The sequence below is a fragment of the Mobula birostris genome, chromosome 10 (genome assembly GCF_030028105.1).
Source record: "Mobula birostris isolate sMobBir1 chromosome 10, sMobBir1.hap1, whole genome shotgun sequence".
NCBI lineage: Eukaryota > Metazoa > Chordata > Chondrichthyes > Myliobatiformes > Myliobatidae > Mobula > Mobula birostris.
The window spans coordinates 71927040-71949906 of NC_092379.1; the positions used below are offsets into that span (position 1 = coordinate 71927040).

The window sequence follows — 22867 nt, forward strand, 5'->3', positions numbered from 1 at the left end:
TGGAGCTTAGAAAAAAAAGAGGACTGTGCGCTAGGGAAATTCTAGGCAGTTTCTAGAGTAGGTTACATAATCGGCACAACACCGTGGGCCGAAAGGCCTGTAATGTGCTGTAGATTTCTATGTAACATTGTGGGCAGAAGTGTCTGTTCCTGTGCTGTAAATGTCTATGTTCTATGTAACACTGTGGGCCAAAGGACCTATAATGTGCTGTAAATTTCTATGTAACATTGTGGGCAGAAGTGTCTGTTCCTGTGCTGTACTATCCTATGTTCTATATTCTATATGTTTGTTAGTTCTAAAGTAGATGAAGGAAAGGAAAAAGGAGTTTCTGAATTAGACTCCTCAGACTAGATATGAATTGAAATAATGATATGAACATTGAAGGAGATGAGAGGTGTTTGTTCTGGACTGCATTAATAACTGTGAACTATGGGGACACTTAATCTCAGGGATGTGAAGAGTGGATCAAATTTCACTTCTTATTCTAGGCAAAGAGTTGTTGTCTAGCATTCATAAGGAACAGGATACTCAAACCAACTGACTTCAAAGGCCAAGTCAGCAACAAGGAAGTATTAACTCATTACTAGAAGGTTGCAATGTTCTGCCTATTATGACTTGAGTGAGTCATTCACCTACGATGGCTTTCTGACTGCTCCATCATTGTCCTGCCAATAATCACAGCATGTCTGAACTTGTGGAGGAATGTATTTTGTTGTATTAGCCCCCTCCATCAGTGTTCCTGCTCCGCACCATTGAACCTCACATGTTGAACACAATATTTTACTCCTTTTCTTTTGTTTACAAATATTGGTGCCCTTTCCAACCCACACATTAAATGGAGACGATTCTGAAAACTTCAAAGACCTCATTGAAACCTATCGAGTAGTGAAAGGCCTTGATAGAGTGGATGTGGAGAGGATGTTTCCTGTGGTGGGAGAGTCTAAGACCAGAGGACACAACCTCGGAATAGAGAGGCATACTTTTAGAATGGCGGTGAGGAGGATTTTCTTTACCCAGAGAGTGGCGAATCTGTGGAATTCTTTGCCACAAGCAGCTGCAGAGGCCAAATATTTATGTATATTTAAGGCAGAGGTTGACAGATTTTTGATAGGTCAGGGCATGAAGAGGTACAGGGAGCAGGCAGGAGATTGGGACTGAGAGGAAAATTGGATCAATTATGATGAAATGGTGGAGCAGACTCGATGGGCCGAATTGGCCTAATTCTGCTTCTGTATCCTATGGAAACTCAGAAGGTCCATGCTCAAATTAGATGTGAGATTACCTTGTTCACTGGTAGCAGTGCAGGAGGTTACTATCAGGTGTACTGGTCAGGCTGTAGAAACTACCCAACCTCGCTGGGATTTAGAACCTAGTACCACACAGATCAATGCTTTAAGAGAATAAACTTGGATGGCTTGACATGATTGCTGCTTTTGTACAGGCAATAATCCAGATGGGACCTAACCAAGCTTTATAACGCTCCAGCATAACTTCCTGAATTTTGAACTCAGTGCCTCAACTAATAGAGGCAAGTAGGGCATGCACCTTCTTGATCACCTTATTGAATTGTGCAGCAAATCTTAAAATCAATCATTTTGATTGACATAGAGGTTCTCATAGAAACATCTGAACTGTCACTAATATTATGAAAGTGACAAGCTGAGTGTTAGTGGATTGAAAATACACAGTATGATATAACTGCCAGTGATAAACTAGCTGGCTCCCTAATTTAAGTGGCAGAAGGCAATTTAAAGATTAAAGATTAGCGTTATTTGTCGCTTATTCATCGAAACATACAGTGAAGTGTATCATTTGCGTCAAATCAAATCAGCAAGGGTTGTGCTGAGTAACCCTCAAATGTTGCCACGTTTCCAGCGCCAACAGAGCACGACAAGATAATCGTATGTCCTTTGAATGTGGAAGGGAACCAGAGCACCTCGAGGAACTGATGATCACAGGGAGAAGCTACATACTCTACATCAGCTGCAGAAATTGAACTCCAGTCATACAACTGGCACTCTAAAGTGATTGCACCACCACTATGCTATCAGGACTCCCACCACAACTTAAACAGATATGCTCTGTTACAGGAGAAACTCGCACAATAACACAGTGGAAGAACGTAACAGATCTCAGATGAATAGCAACAGGACATTTAACTATTTATTACCTGAGGGATAGCAATGAATCTGGGTGAACACAAGATGCTGGAAATCCAATCTAAATGAAAGGTCTCAACCCAAAACACAATTATCCGTTTCCCCCCATAGATGCTGCCCAATCTGTTGAGTTCCTGAGCACTATGCATGTTGTTACGGAGGAGTGCAGGTAGTCAGCCAGGACGTAAGGTATGCATGTGGCAGAGTGGAGAGAGGGTTTGGGGGCAGCAAGAATTCCTACTTTTTATATATATCAAAATAAACTTTATTCATAATAAACATACCAATCCTCAGAGGGATCAGAAGTGGAGAGAATCAGCAGTTTCAAGTTCTTGAGTGTCAAGATCCCTGAGGATCTAACCTGGTCCCAACATACTGATGCAGCTATAAAGAAGGCAAGACAGTGACTATACTTCATTAGGAGTTTGAAGAGATTTGGTATGTCAACAAATACACTCAAAGTGTCTATAGATGTACCGTGGAGAAGATTCTGACAGGCTGCATCACTGTCTGGTATGGGGGGTGGGGCTAAAGGACCAAAAGAAGCTGCAGAGGGTTGTAAATCTAGTCAGCTCCATCTTGAGCACTAGCCTACAAAGAACCCAGGACATCTTCAGGGAGCGGTGTCTCAGAAAGGCAGCGTCCATTATTAAGGATGTCCAGCACCCAGGTCATGCCCTTTTATCACCGTTACCATCAGCTAGGAGGTACAGAAGCCTGAAGGCACACACTCAGCGATTCAGGAACAGCTTCTTCCCCTCTGCCATCTGTTTCCTAAATGGACATTGAACCCGTGAACACTACCTCACTTTTTTTAATATATATTATTTCTGGTTTTTGCACGATTTTTAATCTATTCAATATAAGTACACTGTAATTGATTTACTTATTTATTATTATTATTTTATTTTTCCCCTTCCTCTATATTATGTATTGCATTGAACTGCTGCTGCTAAGTTAACAAATTTCGCGACACATGCCGGTGAGAATAAACCTGATTCTGAAAATATTATTTACAACAATAAACTGTGCAATGCATTTTCATTTTGGCATTTATCATCAATGTTTAAAGATGTGTTGTATTACATTCCTGAAAACCAGTAGGACTGTTGCCAGTCATATGGCTCACTCTGGTGACACACTGTTACAATAATTCCCACTGCCTGACTGTATCTTGCCTGTCCTCAATTCCATCCAGCTCCACAAGAAGGCAAAGTTTATCTGTGTCTCATTGCGAACTCAGTGAAGTACAATGGGTTTAAAGAAGTTCTGCACAGCACTCAGGCTCCTGTGTTAGACGACCCATCCTAGAATGTGGAATCAACTAAAAGAAAGAGTCATTGAATCATCGAAAGGTTCAGCACAAATAGGCCCATCACCTCATCCAGACCATGCCTAACCACTTAAACTGGCCTCTCCCATCAACCTGCATCTGGACCATAGCCCCCCGTACCCCTACTATCCATGTAACTATCCAAACTTCTCTTAAACATAGAAATTGAGCTTACATGCACCACTTGCACTGGTAGCTTGTTCCACACTCTCATGACCCTCTGAGTGAAGAAATATCCCCTCATGTTCCTTTTAAACATTTCACCTTTCACCCTTAACCCATCACTTCTAGCTGTAATCCCACCCAACTTCAGTGGAAAAGATCTGCTTCCATTTACCCTATCTATACCCTTCATAATTTTGTACACCCCTATCAAATCTCCCCTCAATCTTCTAAATTTCAAGGAACAAGTCCTAACCTGTTCATTTTTTCCTTATACCTTGGGTCCTTAAGTCCTAATAACATCCTTGTAAAGTTTTTTTGTACTATTTTAACCTTATTTACATCTTTCCTGTAGATAGGTGACCAAAATATCCAGTCAACATCTTCTGGATAGATCATGAAACCATATATTTTATGTCTTTTATGTTTGTTTTTCACCTTGAACATGATTCTGGAACTGTTGGAGCCTGTGATTTGCAGTTTGGAGATTGTTTGGGTGTTCCATTGTTCTGCGGCCTCTGAGAGCATTCCAGGAGACAGAGGCACCTTGTGGCGAGAAGGCTACGGGGTGCAATCTGATGTTCAGCTCTATTTCACCAGTGAGCTTCCGTTGTTCACCAGTTAAAGTGATGAGGGAATTTGAAACACCGAGGTGAACGCGGAATATAAGCGCTGGCTGCCTGCCTTTAGATCGCTGATGAGATCACCCTGCTGCTGGAGAGGGGAGGCTGCCTTTTGATCACTGGGGGATCTCTCTACTACCGCAGGGGCGGGTTTGCTCTGCTGCCGGAGAGTGTAAAGCCGGCTGCTGTGCCTGGAGAATGTTACACAGGTTTTCTGTGTCTTGGATATGGACTTTTTCATTCTTACAGTGTTTTTTTATATTCTGTGCTTTTCGCCCAATCTTTCTTGTTTTTTTGTGTGCGGGAGAGGGGTATTTGGGGGTTGTGTTGCCGTTCTTTTCTTTCTTTGTTTTTTGGATATCTGGAGAAAAAGAATTTCTCCAAATTAGACTTCACCAATATCTTATACAACTTCAGCAAAGCGTCCCATATCCTGTGCTCAGTACTTTGATTTATGAAGGCCAATGTGCCAAAAGCTTTCTTTATGACTCTGCCTACTTGTGATGCCATTTTCAATGAATTATGGACCTATATTCCCAGATCCCTTTGCTCTACCACACTCCTCAGTGCCCTACCATTCACTGTGTAAGACCTACCCTGCTTGGTCCGACCCTAAAAAAAATTTAAGAAACCCTAAAATATAAAATAGTAATGTTGTAAATTAAGGAATGCAAATTTCAGTGTGGATATATTGGATATATTCGGAAAATGGCCAGTGAAGGATATTTTCGACAAGATTTTTTTTTATTGTGGCCCTGTCAGCTCAATATAAGAACAGTCAGATACTATTATGTTTATGGGACCTCGTGCGGTGACTGCTGTTTGCCAAATCAAAATGGCAGCTCTGAATTAAAATTGGCTCTCCACTAACGTTGTTATAGGTTCATCTCAAAGAACACAAGTAAGAAACTTTCTTAACTCTCAAGCTGGGAACTAACCAGATGAGAGCAAAAGATAACAAATGACTGGTGGAACTCAATGGTTCGAGCAGCATCTGTGAAGGCAAAATAATGGTCAGCATTTTGGGTCGAGAGCCTGCATCAGGCCTGGTTTTAAACAGACTGCTCTAGTCTTGAGCCAAAGCACCAACCATCTCTTTGCCTTCACAGATATTGCTTGACCCACTGAGTTTCTCCAACAACATCCTGTGCAATAACAAGGCGAGACTATTCAGTCTCTTGAGCCTAGTTTTCTGTTCAGTGATATGATGACTGATTCGTATTTACACGCCCTTGCTCTGTAGTACTCAAAATACTTACTGAACAATTATTTTTCACATTTCTAATGTCACGGCATTCATGGAAGTTTACAAGAATCTCCCCTGCTAATTGAGTGAAAAATTACTCTGTCCGACAACCTGACTCCAATTTAAAAGTTGTAGACCTCATTCTAGATTCTACCATTAGAAAAAATAGACTCTGTCTGCCCTATTCACCTTTATAATGCTGGATCACCCCTCAATGATCTACACACATCCCTTAAAATTCCAAATTAGAAGTATACCTATGTTACACTCCTTCAGGGTTCCGGATTTTCGTAGCTCTCGGGATGGGCTGATTCTAGGCTGGTGCCCCTGACTGAAGCATCACAGGAGAACACGGAAGATCAGGAGCAGCGGATTAGCTGCCGGGGGTTGTGTGTCCAGGGAGTTGCACCTTTCTGGGGGAAAACTCCCTGGGCGCAGAGCTCAGAAAAAGTGATGCAACAGACTTCTAACATCATAAATCAATGAGTTGTTTGTTATGTCCCCCTCTCGCTGTGAAACGGGGTCATCTCTTTTTCCCTTAATAAGGAGAAAGAGAGCCTGTAGTATGTCAAATCACTGGGTAAACGAGTAGTTTTTGGGGTACTGCAAGTCTGTGTCTTTGCTGCACGCTTGAGTGCTCGGTGGAGGGCGCCAACGCTTTTTGCTGGCGGGGGTTTTGGGCTTGTTGCCTTGCTGCTGCTTGTGAGTGGGAGCGGGGAGCTGGGGGGAGCTTTGGGGTTCTAACATTTAACTGTCATTCATTCTTTGGGGCTCTCCTCTGTTTTCGTGGATGTTTGCGAAGAAAAGGAATTTCAGGATGTATATTGCATACATCTCTCTGACATTAAATGTACCTTTTGAAACCTTTTTGTTAACTATAGTTCTGTCTTCAACACCGTAATTCCAAACAAATCCGAACTCCAAGATCTAGGACTCGACACCCCTCCTGCAATTGGACTGTCGACTTTCTGACTGACACAAGATCCTACATATCAGTGTCTAATGGTCATATCTCCTCCAGAAATATCTTCAGCTCCAGTGCCCCACAAGTCTGGTGATCCTCATCCTGGTCATTTTCTTTTCTCTCCTCTGCTGTCATGCAGAAGGGACAAAAGCTTTGTCTGCCAGAAAAAGCAGGATCTCCTGGCGGCATTTCCACTTCCCATTCTGACATGTTAGTCCATGGCCTCCTCTATTGCTACAAAGAGGCCACACTCAGGCTGGAGGAGCAACACCTTATATTCCATCTGGGTAGCCTCCAACCTGATTGCGTAAACATAGATTTCTCAAATTTCCAATAATTGCCCGCCCCCCCTTCACCAATCCACATTCTAGTTTCCCTCTCTTTTCTATCTACTTACCTGCCCATTTTTTGCTACCCTATATGACTAGATCCTTCTTCAGGTTTGGACTGTCCTGGAACAAATTTATTTTTGTCCAGGACAGCCAAGGTAGAGACTGCTAGGGCAAATTCTGGAGTTAGGGTATATAGCAAATATTAACTTCAGCAACCAGTATTTAGACTTGAATGTGGATTGTAGATCAAATTTAAAATGCATCACTGGACAATAGTTTCCTGGAGCTTTGGACTGCAGCTTATTGAAAACCAGACAATGCTGATTAGTATTTATTTTGGGTGTCTACAGTGTGGGTGCAGAGAAGGAGGTGTGAAAATTGTAGGTGATTCAAAGGAAGCATTGTAGACACATTGTAACTATAGAATTGTCCTGCTGCTACCTTTGATCTTTAGCATGTAAAATGTCATGTAATATTAAGTTAAACAGGCCTCTTCCTCCAATGCCTCGCTTTATTGTATTCACATTACAACAACCCCCTTTCGTTTTTTTTAATTTACCTTCCTTCTTTCCAAAGTAGGTGACCTTATACTTCCTAGACTGATGTTGCCCTCTACTATTCCTCCTCAATCATCAATATCCTTTTCTAACACCCCGACCCTCTGATCAGTTATTTGCTTCCATTTTATCACATTCTGCAAACAAAATCATATAGATCCTTATTCCTGCCTCTAAGTTAGTTGCAAATGTGGAAGTCTGAGTTGTGCAAGGTTCTGAGAGAACACTTGTTCTCTGTCCCCTAGATTTCAATCAACTACAAGTGACAAGATTATCTACAGTTCACTGCATTCTTCATTTCATATCAATAACAGGAAGGAAGAATTTTACTGAATGTCTTCTAACAGTCCTTAAAAAGACCAACCAGCAGCATGCACTTCATAAACTCTATCAGAGATATCTTCAACACATTTGAAGTTTAAAATAAATATATTATCAAAGTACATACATATCACCATATACAAGCCCGAGATTAATTTTCTTGCTGGTATACTCAATAAACCCATAGAGTAACAACCATAGCAGAATCAGTGAAAGACTGCACTGACTTGGGTGTTTAACCAGTGTGCAAAAGATAACAAACTGCAAATACAAGAATAAATAATAATACCAAATAAATAAATAAACAAACAAACAATAGATATTGAGAATATAAGATGAAGAATCCTTGAAAATGAGTCTATAAATTGTGGGAACACTTCAATGATGGGGTAAGTAAAATTGAGTAAAGTTATTCCCTTTGGTTCAAGAACCTATTGGTTGAGGGATAATAACCGTTCCTGAACCTGTTGGTGTGAATCCTAACATTCCTTTACCTTCCTCCTGATGGCAGCAGCAAGAGGAGAGCATGTTCTGGGTGATGGGGGTCCCTGATGATGGATGATACTTTCCTGCAGGTTCACCAAGACCACTATCCTACATGATTCCATGCCGTCCCTATCTGAGCTGTCCCCATTTCATTCCCCCTCCCCATACACCCACCTTCCCCCTCACTAAGTTTCACATATCACTTGCCAACTTGTACTCCCGCCCCTCCCTCTACCTTTTTATTCTGTTTCTTCCCCCTTCCTTTCCAGTCCTGATGAAGGATCTCAGCCTGAAAGGTCGACTGTTTATTCCCCTCCATAGATGTTGCCTGACCTGTTGAGTTCTATCAGCATATTGTGTTAGTACCACGTTCAAATATTTAGTTTTGCCCTGAATGACAAACTGAAGTACCCTTGCCATACTAACGGGAAGTAGCTTGCAATATCCTTGGCTTTTCTATTATTCCTTTGTGAATTATAGGATAGCAGTTGTAAATTTCCAGTCTCAGGGCACATCTATATTGTCAATCCATCAATCAAGCCCTGCATCGTAAAATCCTTTCCACAACATATAAGAAAATAAAGCAGGATTGTGATGGAATATTTTGGGCTAGCATTCACTGGGGTGAAGGAGGCTCAGGGTAGATAGAATCTTTTATCCCTGATGAAAGTCTCTAAAACAAGAGGGCATAGGCTTAAGAGGTAGGAGAAAGAAAAGGAGATTAAGGGGAAAGTTCCTTATACAGAGCGTGGTTGATGTGCTGCCAGAGGATGTAGTGGAATCAAATTCAGTCAATACATTTAAGAGGCATTTAGCCAGCTACTCGAATAGGCAAGGGATAAAAGGATGAAGTAATACAGTGAAGTGAGATTAGTGTAGATAGATACAACACTGATCATTGAGCACAGCAATGAAGGATCCATTACTGTACTGTATGACTCTATGACTCCCTACTTGTCCCAATAAGTGCAGCTTCATCAACACTCAAAAAAAAACCCGACATCATATTGTACAACGGAGCCAACGAGATGTCAACTGTATTTTTTCCCATAGATGCTGCCTGGCCCGCTGAACTCCACCAGCACTTTGTGTGTGTTGTTCAGGTTTCCAGCATCTGCAGATTCGTGACACATATACAATATATCTAGGGTGCCCAAGACTTTTGCACAGTACTGTAGCAATTTTATGCATTGCACTGTACTGCTGCCACACAAAAAAAAACAAATTTCATGACATATGTGAGTGATGATAAACCTAACTCTGATGTGGGTCTCTATTGAGAGTGGGAAGCGGGCAGGGAGAGGGTAATCATGAAAAAGGGGAAGGGAGCAGGGGAGGAGCGGAAAGCACCAGAGAAACATTCTCTAATGATCAATAAACCAATTGTTTGGAATCTAATGACTTGCTTAGTATCTCAGGGCTGGCTGTGTCCGCACCCACACCACTCCCCCTCCCTCTGGTCTTGGCATGCCTTCTCTGCCACCTGTCGCACACCCCTCTCGTGGCACTCTGCCCTGGCCATACCCAACATCCTTTGCTCCTGCCAGATTTACAGACTTTCTCTCCCCTCTACATTGAGAAATACAGTATTCTGCAAATGTCTTGGACACACTAGCCTACGGCATTTGCACAGTACTGCTCGAGTTAGGGGTATTAAATTGTAGGTGTGTCATGTTAGCACTGGAAGCACGGCAGCAATTGTGAATTGCCCCAGTACATCTCAGACTGTGCCAACATCATATTTCACTGTATATGTCAGTCTTCCATGTACATGTGACAAATTAAGCTCATCCTTTTAGACATAGACAGAGACATAGACATACTTTATTGATCCCGAGGGAAATTGAGTTTCGTTACAGCTGCACCAACCAAGAACAGAGCATAAATATAGCAATACAAAACCACTAACAATCAAACAACAATATGCAAACTATGCCAGATGGAAATAAGACCAGGACCAACCTGTTGGCTCAGGGTGTCTGACCCTCCACGGGAGAAGCTGCGAAGTTCGATGGCCACAGGCAGGAACAACCTCCAATGACGCCCAGTGTTGTATCTCGGTGGAATATGGCCAGAGTCCAACAGCAAAAAGTTCAATATCCAGTCTACAAACACGTTCCTCGATCATAATATGACCAGGATTGCACTATCCATTGTTAACCAGAACAGCAAGCCCCCAACTCCTTTACGCTTACCGCTCTCAGTGCACTTCCGGTCAGCCCGAACGGTCTGGAAGCCCTCCATGGAAAAGTTTTGGTAGGGTATGTCCACATGCAGCCACGTTTCAGTAAAACACATAACACTGCTCTCCCGAAATGTTCTCTGACTCCTGGCTAGCGCAGTCAACTCGACCATTTTATTACCCACCAAACTCCTTTTCTCCATAAGTCTCTGTTGTCTCGACCTGGTCCTCTTTCCTCGCCTTTGTGATCCCCCTCTGCATCCTCTGTGTGTTTTCCTCCAGATTTCAGCCGGGGTGTCCGCCGCTCTGTTCGCTAAACCGGCCAGCATAAGCACAATCAGCTGGTCCCTGGAATAAACAATGCGACCAGACTGCTGCCATGCTAATGAGACGTGTCCGAATGTAACTATTTCCAGCGTTAAAAACCCAAATAGAACTCTCTCCACCAGCATGTTAGAGAGGGTGCAGCTTCAATGTGTTACCATGAAAAAAAATACAACAAATAACGTAAGTTAAAAAAGTAAGAAGAAAAAAGTAAGAAAACTAGTCGGAACGGCTGTAACAGGCTGCATGCGTACTTCTTTATATTCCCTCTGCCAATGATGCACCAGAACTATTATCACATACTAATAGTTCACCAAGCCCCTTTTAACCCCTTGACCGTGTGCTGAGAAGTAAACGGCCTGCAGGCTCAAAGAACATCACCACATTCAGCTTCCCTCCCAATTCCATATCTATCTTCACTGGTACGTGTCTCACTGGAGCTTCATTTTCATTTGGTCTAAATGCTGGACTCCCTGCCTAGCGGCACGTTGATACCTCCAGTGTTATAAGGATTGGAGCAGCTCAGGTCTGCCACCCACTATCACCTTCTCAAGGACAACGGACTGGCAGCCTTAACCAGCAACATCCACAACAAGTAAATGAAAAAGGAAACAAAAATACTGTGTTTCTCCAAAGATCTAAATTTCTCACCATTAACTAATACTATTAATTATTTTCTTTCATTCCAAAATAAATATGCTTGCAGTTGCCTGCAGCATATCCATTTTCCACTGTTCTGTGCTTTTCCATCAGCATCCTCCCTGCACTGCCATCATCTTATTTCTGCCATTCAAGTTATTTGTAGACATTACAAAGATTGAAGCATCACCGTCAATCTCTGGAGGTAAGATGGAAGAGCTGTGATCACCTCCAGACAACTTAAAAATCTGCATATTATCCCATTTTTCTTGTTTCTGCCCACCCCAGATGGAATTCCTAACCCACATGAATAGGTTCCCTCTTATTGAAAACAGAAAGAGAAGCTGTAAGAAAGTCAGCTGCCCCTTCAAGCTTGCTCTGTCTTTCAATAAGATAATGCCTGATCTTGACTTAGTTGTTCCCCATAACACGTCACAATGTTAAATCACAGACCGATCTTTGAAAGTGTTCACTGAATTAGATCTATAGCTTTCGGCTGTAGACCATTGAAAATATTCATTACCTTGGAGAAAAGAAATTCCTCCTCATCTCTCCTTATCTTTAAGTCATGCCCCCAAGTTTTCAATATACATTTGCAGGGGAACTTCTCAGTTTCTACCCCCTGTCAGGGCCCCTTCAGGTTCAGGAGCATTATAGTCTCATAAGTTCATTTCTCATTCTTATCAAATCCAATGAATGCAAGTCCGACCCACCAAGCCCTTCCTTACAGGACAACTCAGGAATCAACAAAATGAACATTCCCTTAACTATCTCAAAGGTAAGCCTAGTACTCCTCTAGGACCAAACCTGTATGCCACATTCCAGGTGAAGACCACCAATGCTTTCTGCAGTTCTAGCAAGTCCTTTGTCCTCCATCTGCTTTATTTGACTTGCCATACCTGAAAGCACAAGTGCTAGAACATGCAAAGCTCTAGGCACAACAGCTCTTTATGGGCTTTCTATTGAGATAATATTCTTCTTTTCTATTCAAAGCTCACATTTCCCCACATTTTATATCATTCCCAAAATTTGTACCTACTCACTTAACTTATCGATTTGCAGATTCTATTTATCTTTCAAACAAGTTTCTCCTTGTGGATTTCTATCCTCATTCCATGCATCTAATTCAGTCATTTCAATGGAAAGTAGTTGAAGCCTGGCACTCAACTAGTAATAACCTGCTGCCAACTCTGGCCTCTCTTCCAATCACACTTTTTGGTCAGCAGCTTTTCTGTAATATTTTATTGCATTAATGGATTTCTCAAAAAAAAATCAATGAAATCAGTTTCTCAAAATCTATTATTTACAAATGATATAGATGAAAGGTCATTAGACTTCAGTATTAATTCTGTCTATCTTTCTCTAGGTATTGCCCGATCTAAGAGTTTTCAGTCTTTTCTGTTTTCATTTAGCTTTCTTACAAATCTATCTTGACACCAGTAATATAAAAAGATAGTGTAAGCACTATTACCTCTTCTAGCATTTACTGAGATGATAGTAGACTGAGTCATAGCATCATGCTGACCATCACGTACTCAAGCACACTAATGACATTTACCAGCTCGATCTATAATCTTCTATGCCTTGTTAATTCAAGTGCTCTTTCGGATACTCTTGGTGAGTGTCTCTGTCTCCATCAGCCCTCAGATAGCATGTCTCACTTTCCAACCACTCCCTGGATAAAAACAAAGCTACTCAGATTCCCTTTATCCCTCCTACTCCTCAGCGTAAACATTTTCAGATATCTCTAATTACATGATTTCTCAGTATGTATCCTATTTATGCATACCCAATATTTTAGACACCTCTATCAGATCTGTTTCAACCTCCTCCACTCCAGGGAAAACAAACTCAGCCTATTCAGTCTTTCCACGACTGAGTCATCCCATTCCAGACAACATCCTGGTGGTTTTCCTCTATCTTTGCTCCAGTGCAACCACAACCTTCCTGTGGTGGGATGACCAGAACTGTACATAAGTCGAGAACTGGCCTAACCAAAGTTTTATAAAGTTATACCATGCTCTGGAATTATATGAGATTTTCAGTCTCTGTCTCTGTGATGCCCCTCATGCTCTTTAGGGTCCTATCATTCACGTAGCCTACATCACCTGAAATGCCCTTATCAATGTTGCATCTTAATTGTTTTTTAAAAACTTGGTCAGACAAACTTAAAAGATTATTCAACAAACTGTTTTAACTATCCATAATCAATCTCTTTCCAAATTCAGTCTAATAACATCCCTCAGAAATGACAGTCAGCAACCAGTAATGACCTACCCTAAGTCTGCTGCCCCGCTTGAATAAAAGAACTACATTTGCTGCCCTCAGCTGCGGCCAGCAAAGATTTAGAAATCTTTCTGTCAGAGCCCCGGCAATGTCCTCTTTTCATTGGTTAACTCTGTAAAGTTAAACTGCTCCACATGCCCGAATATACAGTTGGAGGGTCTATCAACCTTGGATCTAATATTGTGATTGGCAAAGCATCAATTACCAGTTATTAGGCTCATGTTTATAATATCTGAAAATTGGTTTCCTTGCCAGAAGTAAATATTGTGTATGACATTTCTCAATTGCCCATCTTAATGTTTTAGTTTGTTTGGCTAGAACCTGGATCGCCTATTTGTTTCTGCACGACTGGAATGTAATATTTTTTATGAGGCTATCATGTAAGCAGATGAATAGGATGGCAGTTCCACGGGGGAAGCACCAGTACACATGGACATGGCAGGATAAAATTGGGAGACATCTTGATGCGTTAGGACATTCATCATTGCCACATTCCAACTTTGACGGAAATTTAAAGGGCTACTCACAAAACTGATGATCACTTTTGGGCAGTGGCCTGAGATCGCTGAAACAGAGGGTGGGAGAGGTGCAGATGCCCTGAGAGGATTTAGAACCTGCCTGCTCGGCCATGCCACTGGGACCTCCCAAGATTGGCAAGACACCAGGCTCGAGGTGCAGACAGTTGAGACGCTGTCAGATGTGGAGCAGAAGAGGCTGAGGGGTCCTGACAGAGATACCGTATATACAGATATGAGGGGGATAGATAGGGTCGGGTACTTTGTAAGTAACTCTTCCCCATGGTGGGGGATTTAAGGCAAGGTTTTTGAGCAGTGGCCAATCAGCGATCGGAGGAGTGAAAAGACGCAGCTCACTCAGGTTCGCTGATTGAATAGGTAAGGCATCAATTTGCGGCAGTTTGGTGTTTTGAGCATCAGAGACAGGGATTGATTGGCAAAAACAAATTAAAATAAGGCAGGGACAAGTAGAATGACCATTGTTGGAAAAGACAGTGTTAATGTGGTTATTTAAGGCTTAGCTCTTCAAGGTTTGAGTGAGGAGAGCTTGTGTGAGAGAGAAGGCAAAAAAAAATTTGCAGGTAGATTCTTTTCCCCAGACTATTTATTGTTTGTTTCTTTATGTTTGCACAGTTTGAACAGTACTTATACCAGGCAGGATAGCTGAAAGCTTCTCCTGCAGGATGTGGGAAGGTAGGGAGACCTCCAGTATCCCTGACAACTACATCTGCCAGAAGCATCAAGCTGCAGCTTCTAACAATCTGCATTAAGGGGTTAGAGTTGGAATCAGATGATCATTTGGGAGGCTGAGGGGGTGATAGATAGGACAAATAGAAAGCTAGATACACCCAAGGTGCAGGAAGCAAGAGACTTGATGATAGTCAAGTAGAGGAAAGGGGTTGAACAACCAGGGCAGGATATCCCTGTGGCCACCTCCTCAACAACAGCTACACCACTTTGGAAACTGTTGAGGGCGAAGACCTAGCAGAAGAAAGTCACAGAATTGGGGTCTCTGGCACCAAGTCTGATTCTATGACTCAGAAGCTAAGTTAAGGACAGTATCTCCAGGGCCGTGATCTCAGGATTGCTACATTTGCCACATGCTAGTGAGGCCTAAATAGGAGGATTATACATTTTAATCAGTGTATAAGGAGTTGGTGTAGGAGGCAGGGCATCAGATTTTTGGATCATTGGGGTCTTTTCCAGGGAGGTGGGACATGTACAGAAGCTTGTACCTGAACTGGAGGGGAACTAATACCCTAGAAGGAAGGTTTGCTAGTGCAGCACCGGGGGGGGGGTGGGGGGGGGGAGGTTAAACTTGTTGTGGCGGATGGGAACTAGAGTGCCACCACAGATGAACAGATAGTGGAGAGGTTGTGGAAAAAGTTGTTGTTAAGAGCTCAGACAAGGTCTGAAATCAAAAGGTTGAACATGGTGGGGCTAATGTGCTGAGCTGTGTACATTTCAATGCAAGAAGTATTGTAAGAAAGGCAGATGAGCTCAGGGCATGGATCAACACATGGGATTAGGACATTGTAGCCATTAGTGGGACTTCGTTGCTGGAGGGGCTGGATTGGCAGCTCAATATTGTAGGGTTCCACTGCTTAGCATGCAACAGAGAGAGCGGAATTAAAGGGAGAAGGGGCATTACTAGTCTGGAAAATATCAGGGCAGTGCCCAGTTTGGACACACTGGAGAGGTTGTCTACTGAGGTTTTATTGGGTGGAACTGAGAAATAAGAAAGGTATGACAACGTTAATGGGGCTACATTATAGACCACCCAAAAATACACAGGATTTAGAGGAGTAAATCTGTAGAGAGATCGCAGATTGTTCCACAAAACATGAAGTTGTTATAGTAGTTGATTTTACCTTTCTGCATTACTGGGACTCCAGTAAAAGGGCTAGATGGGATGGACTTTGTGAAATATGTTCAGGAAAGTTTCCTTCATCAGTACACAGAAGTCCAAATGAGAGGTGTGTGATACTTGGTCTACTATTAGGGGTAGGCAGCAGACGTTTCTGTAGGAGAACACTTTACATCTGGTGATCTTAATGCCATGAAGGTAAATGTGGAAAAAGATAGATCTGGTCCGCAGATTGAGATTCCAAATCAGAGAAAGGCCAATTTTAATGGTATCAGAAAGGATCTGGCGAGTGTGGATTAGGACAGGCTGTTTTCTGGCAAAAGTGTACTTGGTACATGGGAGATCTTCAAAAATGAAATTTTGAGAGTACAATGCTTATACATGTCCGTCAGAATAGAAGGTAAAGAAAACAGGTCTATGGAACCTTTGTTTTCAAGAGACATTGAGGACCTGGTTAAGTGAAAAAGGAGGTGCACAGCAGATTTAGGGAAGTAGGAACAAATAAGGTAGTTACGGAATATTAGAAATGCGGGAGAACATATAAGAAAGAAATCAGGAGGGACAGTAGAAGATATGAGGTTACCCTAGCCGAAAAGTTGAAGGAGAATCCTAAGGGATTACATGAATATATTAAGAGCAAAATGATTGTAAGGGATAAAATTGATCCTCTGGAAGTTATCAATGATAATCTATGCATGGAGCCAAAAGACATAAAAGATCTTAAATGAAATTTTTGCATCTGTCTATTTACTCAGGGGATGGATGCAGAGTCTATAAAAGTGAGGTAAAGCAGCAATGAGTCATTGACTCTATGTAGATTGCAGAGGAGGACGTGTTTGCCGTCTTGCGGCAAATTCGGGTAGATAAATACCAAGGGCTTGACAAGGTGTTCCCTCGGACTCTGTGGGAGGCAAGTGTAGAAATAGCAGGAGCCCAAACACAGATATTTAAATTATCCTTACTGACAGGTGAGGTAACAAAAGATTGGAGGATAACTAATGATGTTCCACTTTTAAAGAAAGGCTCTAAAAATAAACCTGGAAATTACAGGCTGGTGAGCCTGACATCAGTAGTGGGAAAGTTATTGAAAGGTATTGTAAGGGACATGGATATATAAGATATATGAGTAATCGCAGGATATATACATCCCAGAAAGGAAGAAATATACTAAAAACAAGATGACACAACCGTGGCTGACAAGAGAAGTCAAAGCTAACGTAAAAGCTGAAGAGAGGGCATATAATACAATAAAAATTAGTGAGAAGTTAGTGGATTGGGAAGCTTTTAAAACCAACAGAAGGCAACTAAACAAGTCATAAAAAAGGAAAAGATGAAATACGAAGGTAAGCTGGCCAATAATATTAAAAAGCATATCAAAAGTTTCTTCAGATATATAAGGTGTAGAAGAGAGTTGGGAGTAGATATTGGACAACCAGAAAATGATACTGGAGGGGACAAGGAAGTGGCAGACGAACTGAGTAAAAATTTTGCATCAGTCTTCAGTGTGGAAGACACTAGCAGTATGTCAGAAGTTCAAGTGTGTCGGGGACAGAACTGTGTGAAGTTGCCACTAATAGGGAGAAGGTTCTTGCGGAACTGAAAGGTCTGAAGGTAAATAAGTCACCTGGACCAGATAGCATACATACCAGGGTTCTGAAGGAGTTTGCTGAAGAGATTGTGGAAGCATTAGTAAAGATCTTGAAGAATCAATTGATTCTGGCATGGTTCACAAGAAAATTGCAAATGTCACTCCACTCTCCCGAGATAAACCTAATAATTTCTAAGGTAGGAACATGTTCGGCACAACTTTGTGGGCCGAAAGGCCTGTATTGTGCTGTAGGTTTTCTATGTTTCTTCAAGAAGGGAGAAAGGCAGAAGGAAGGAAATTATAGGCCAGTTAGTCTGACCTCAGTGGTGGGGAAGATGTTGGAGCTGATTGTTAAGGATGTACATGATAAAATAGGCCATAGAGAGCATTGTTTCCTTAAGGGAAAATCTTGCCTGAAAAAATCTGTTGGAATTATTTGAAGAAATAACAAGCAGGAGAGACAAAGAAGAATCGATGGCTGTTTTGTACTTGATTTTCAGAAGGCCTTTGATGGTTACCACACATGAGGCTGCTTAACAAGTTAAGAATCCTGGTATTACAGGAAAGATATGAGCATTGGCTGATTAGCAGGAGGCAAAGAGTGGGAATAAAGGAAGCTTTTTCTGGTTGGTTGCTGGTGACTAGTGGTGTTCCTCAGGGGTCTGTGTTGGGACCAGTTCTTTTTATGTTGTATGTCAATGATTTGGATGATGGAATTGATGGTTTTGTGTCCAGGTTTGCAGATGATATGAAGATAGGTGGAGGGGCAGATAGTTTTGAGAAAGTAGAGAGGCTACAGATGGACTTAGTCAGATTAGGACAATGGGCAAAGAAATGGCAGATGGAATGCAGTGTCAAGAAGTGTTTGTTCATGCACTTTGGCAGGATATACATTCTAAGTGGAGAGAAAATTCAAAAATCTGTGGTGCAAAGGGACTTGGGAGTTCTTGTGTAGGATTCCTTAAAGATTCATTTGCAGGTTGAGTCAGTGAGGAAGGCAAATATGATGTTAGCCTTTATTTCAAGAGGACTAGAATATAAAAGTAAGGACGTAATGCTGAGGCTTTATAAAGCACTGGTGAGGCCTCACTTAGAATATTGTGAGCAGTTCTGGGAACCTTATCGAAGAAAGAATGTTCTAACACTGGAGAGGGTTTAAAAGAGATTTACAAAAATTATTCCAGGATTGAAGGAATCATATGAGGAGTGTTTGATGGCTCTGGGCCTCCACTCACTGAATTCAGAAGATTGAAGGGTGGCCTCATTGAAACCTATTGAATGTTGAAAGGCCTTGATAGGTCTTTCAATGGTATTACAGGAAAGATGCCAGCATGGATAAAGCATTGGAAGATTGGCAGGAGACAAAAAGTGGGAATAAAGGTTTCCTAAGGTGGGGGAGTATAAGACAAGATGACACAGTTTCAGAATACAGGGGCGTCCTTTTAGAACAGAGATGGGGAGGAATTTCTTTAGCCAGAGAGTGGTGAACCTGTGGAATTCATTACCACGGACAACTGTGGAGGCCAGGTCACTGGGCATATTTAAAGCAGGGGTTGATAGATTTTTGATTACTCAGAGCATGAAGGGATACAGGGAGAAAACAGGAGATTAGGACTGAGGGAAAGTGGATCAGCCATAACGCAATGCTGGAGCAGACGCAACGGATTCAATAACCTTATTCTGCTCCTATATCTTATGGTCTTAACTGGATTGACATGGCTTTGTGCATGGTAGATCATGTCTAGCCAATCTTCGAGTTTTTCAAAGAAGTTACCAGAAAAGGTGATGAAAGCAAGGTAAAGGATGTTGTCTACATGGTCTTGAGCAAGGCATTTGACAAGGCCCAGCATGGGAGATTTGGCAGGAAGGTTCAGTGGCTTGGCATTCAAGATGGGATAGTAAATTAGATTAGACATCAGCTTTGTGGCAGAAGCTGTAGAGAGTTAGTAGATGGTTGCCTCGCTGACTGAAGACCTGTGACTAGTGGAGTGCTGCAGGGGTCCATGCGGGTCTTCTGTTGCTTATCATGTTTATCAATGATCTGGATGATAATATGGTTAACTGGATCCACAAATTTGTAGATGACAGCAAGACTGGGGGTGGGGTGGGGAGGGAGGGTGGTGTTTAGTGGACAGCGAGGAAAACTATCAGAACTTACAGTGAGTTCTGGTCCAGCTGGAAAAGTGGGCTGAAAAATGGTAAATAGAATTTAATGTAGACAAGTGTGAAGTGTTGCACTTTGATAGGACCAACCAGAGTGAGTCTTACACAGTGAACGGTCGGGCACTGAGGAGTGCATAGAATAAAGAGGTCTGTAACTCATTGAAAGTGGTGTCACAGGTAGATCGGGTCATAAAGGAAGCTTTTCGCACATTGGCCTGCATTAATCATACAGGAGATGGAATGTTATGTTGAATTTGATGACGTTGGTGAGGCCTAATTTGGAGTATTGCGTGAAGATTTGGTCACCTACCTACAGGAAAGATGTAAATAAGGTTTAAAGAGTCCAGAGAAAATTTACAAGAATGTTGCCTGGACAGGAGGATCTGAGTTATAAGGAAAGATTGAATAGGAAAGAGCCTTATTCCTTGGAATGTAGAGGATTGAAGGAAGATTTGATAGAGATAAAGAAAATTATGAGGAGTATAGATAGGGTAAATGCAAGCAGGCTTTTCCCACTGAGGTTGGAGAGGACTACAACCAGAGGTCATGGGTTAAGGGTGAAAGGTGAAAAGTTTAAGGGGACCTTCTTCACTCAGAGGGTCATGAAAGTGTTGAATGAGCAGCCAGCGTAGGTGGTGCATGTGAATTTGATTTCAATTTTTAAAAAGAAGTTTGGATAGATACATGGATGATTGAGTTATGGAGGCCTTTGGTCCGGGTGAAGATCAAAGGGAGTATCTTTCTATGACTATGACTCTGCAGAATAGAAGGGAATGTTTCCCCACAGAGAGTGGCTGGAGTCCGGAAAACACTGCCTGAAGGGGTGGTGGAGGGAGAGACTCTCAGGGTGCTTAAGAAGAATTTAGACAAGGATTTGGATTATCAAGGCTAAAAGGCTATGGAACCACCAAAGATATGTGTGATAAAATAGGTTTAACAGATGGAGTTGACTTGTCAGGGTAAAGAGCCTCTTTATCTATACGACTCCAGGACATGCATCCATGTGTAGCCCTCATGTGTAGACATCAAAACCCTCTGAGGAGCACTTGCACATTAGTTCTTCCCAAGAATTCTTCCTAATCCCTTTGCTATCCACACCTTCCTGAGGGAAATGTTGACTCCTAATCTGTAACTCCAGAAGAGCGTTAAGTTTCTGAGCTGTGTCTGTGTGGTACTGGGCCACTGAGGTGGTGTAACAGAATGACTGAGCACTGATGCTCCTGCCCAGGGAGAGGCCTGGCCAGATGCGTTTCCTCAACAGCAGAAAGATGAACGTATTGATGGCTGAAGAGTGTGCAGGGTAGCCAGGGCAGATAGTTAAAGGCAGAACCTTCAATGCTACACAGCAATGAATGGCATTAAAAAGAGCTGAGACAGCTGTCACATTTTCAGACTGATAACCGTCTGACTTATCTCAAGGTCAGTAAGGAGAACCATTTCCACCATCTCTGATGAAGCTGGTTTGGAAAGTCCCCACCAGTTTATCACCCGCAACTGAACCCACTCAGACACCTCCCCTCCCACCATAATTCCCTCTTGCCCTTCACCCCTTTCTTAGCCGGTTCCATTCACCACCTTAACTTCCCGTCACATTGCACAATCACCTCCACTGTTACCTCCCAGCCTCTGTCGCTATCTCCACCCCTCCCTCCCCCACTTGCCTGCATTCGCTAATCACTGCTTTTCACTGGATCTACCCATCACCTTGCAGGCTCTTGCCTTATCCCCCTCCTCCCTATACTATTTCCCCTCTACACTCACGTTCCTGATGAAGGTCTCGACTTGAAACATCAGCTATCACTTTGCTGCAAGACCCACTGAATAGATGTAGTAATCCCCCCCCCCAATTAGTTTGTTGCTGCAACCATTGGTCCTGACAGCAGTAAGAGGCAGATGGGGATAGAACAGCCAGAGTAGGTCAGGTGCCTGTAGGTGAGAAGTATTCTGAATGCATGCTGTGATTGAGCTTGAACACATGAGATATGATTCAAAACACTGCAGCAATTACTCTATCATTTTGATGTGAATAGTTTGGGGCTCTACTCCCAAGCATTCCTCCTTGTTCCTTGTGTTCCTCACGTGGCGTATGCACTTTTTCACATTTGGCCACCAGGAGAATCATGAGGTGTCCCTCTCTCCCACCATAATAGCAGCCTTCTCCCAGCGATGTTGTGCTAAATGAAGAGACCTCTTTAAGGGTTGGGCCAGTGCCAATCACCAGAGGAATGGGAAACCAGCTAAGGAAAATTAAAGTTGTGGCTGCACATCAGGACATTCAGGCAGGGACACACACTCCACAGTCAGTATTCTGGGCTGGGACAAGCTTATTCAGCATTGATCAGTCACACAGCTTGAGATAGGAGAGATTCACATTCCTGATCTACATTGCACAGTTTGCACCATATGGAGTGGTGCTGGAATAACCTGGGAAAGTTGGTCAGATTTGGAGTGTAGATTGGAATTGTGCTCTGGAGTTCCTCAGGACAATAAAGCTGCTCTGACACTTACCTCCAAGGCCGGGCCGCAGCCTGTTGTCGTACCCATCCAACAGGCGGTCTAGGATCCGAGTGAAGATGGTAATGTTGTCTTTCCCATCTGTTGGAGCTGGTCGGGCATGCTTCTTTGAAAAACTGGAAATCAAAAAAGTACAACCAAATAAAAATGAAATCAAGTTCTGCAGATGCTCAAAATTGAACTAAGTGCAGGAGATGCTGGGGAACTCTGCAAGCTGGGCAGTGTCTATGGAGAGAGGAACAGTCAAAGTTTTTGGTCTGCTGAGTTTCATACAGCATATCCCGTTTCTGTTTAGTTTTTGTCCTCATTTGAGAAGCATTATTTCTATTGGGTCTCTTTGGTAGGATTAAGACAAGTTCATTTTGCTCCCTGTATCTGTTACTGGGGAACAGGAGGCAGCAATTCAGGACTTTGGATCTGTTCCTCTTTTTCATTAGATAACAGTTCACCATTTCAATAGCTTAGCTCCAAATTCATTGATATCCTTATCCAACAAAGGTCTACTTCACTCATTATTGCATAATATTAAAGTTTTTGGAAAAAGACTCAGATTTCCACCTAGACGTAGGACATGTGGTATTTGCTTTAACTTGTGGACATCCAAAT

The 22867-nt window shown here is 42.4% G+C and overlaps 1 protein-coding gene across 1 annotated transcript in view; it reads right to left on the reverse strand.

Annotated features, from left to right (window-relative positions):
* The window catches only part of LOC140203705 (gamma-aminobutyric acid receptor subunit alpha-3-like), a 265082-nt gene extending 242543 nt beyond the window's left edge, over nt 1-22539 (reverse strand). The window contains exons 1-3 of the mRNA XM_072269747.1: nt 22535-22539; nt 22256-22377; nt 21982-21984 (exon numbers count right to left, since the gene is read on the reverse strand). Coding sequence (XP_072125848.1) covers nt 21982-21984; nt 22256-22377; nt 22535-22539 — 130 coding nt within the window. The remainder of the gene's footprint in view (nt 1-21981; nt 21985-22255; nt 22378-22534) is intronic.
* Between the last annotated feature and the right edge of the window lie 328 nt (nt 22540-22867).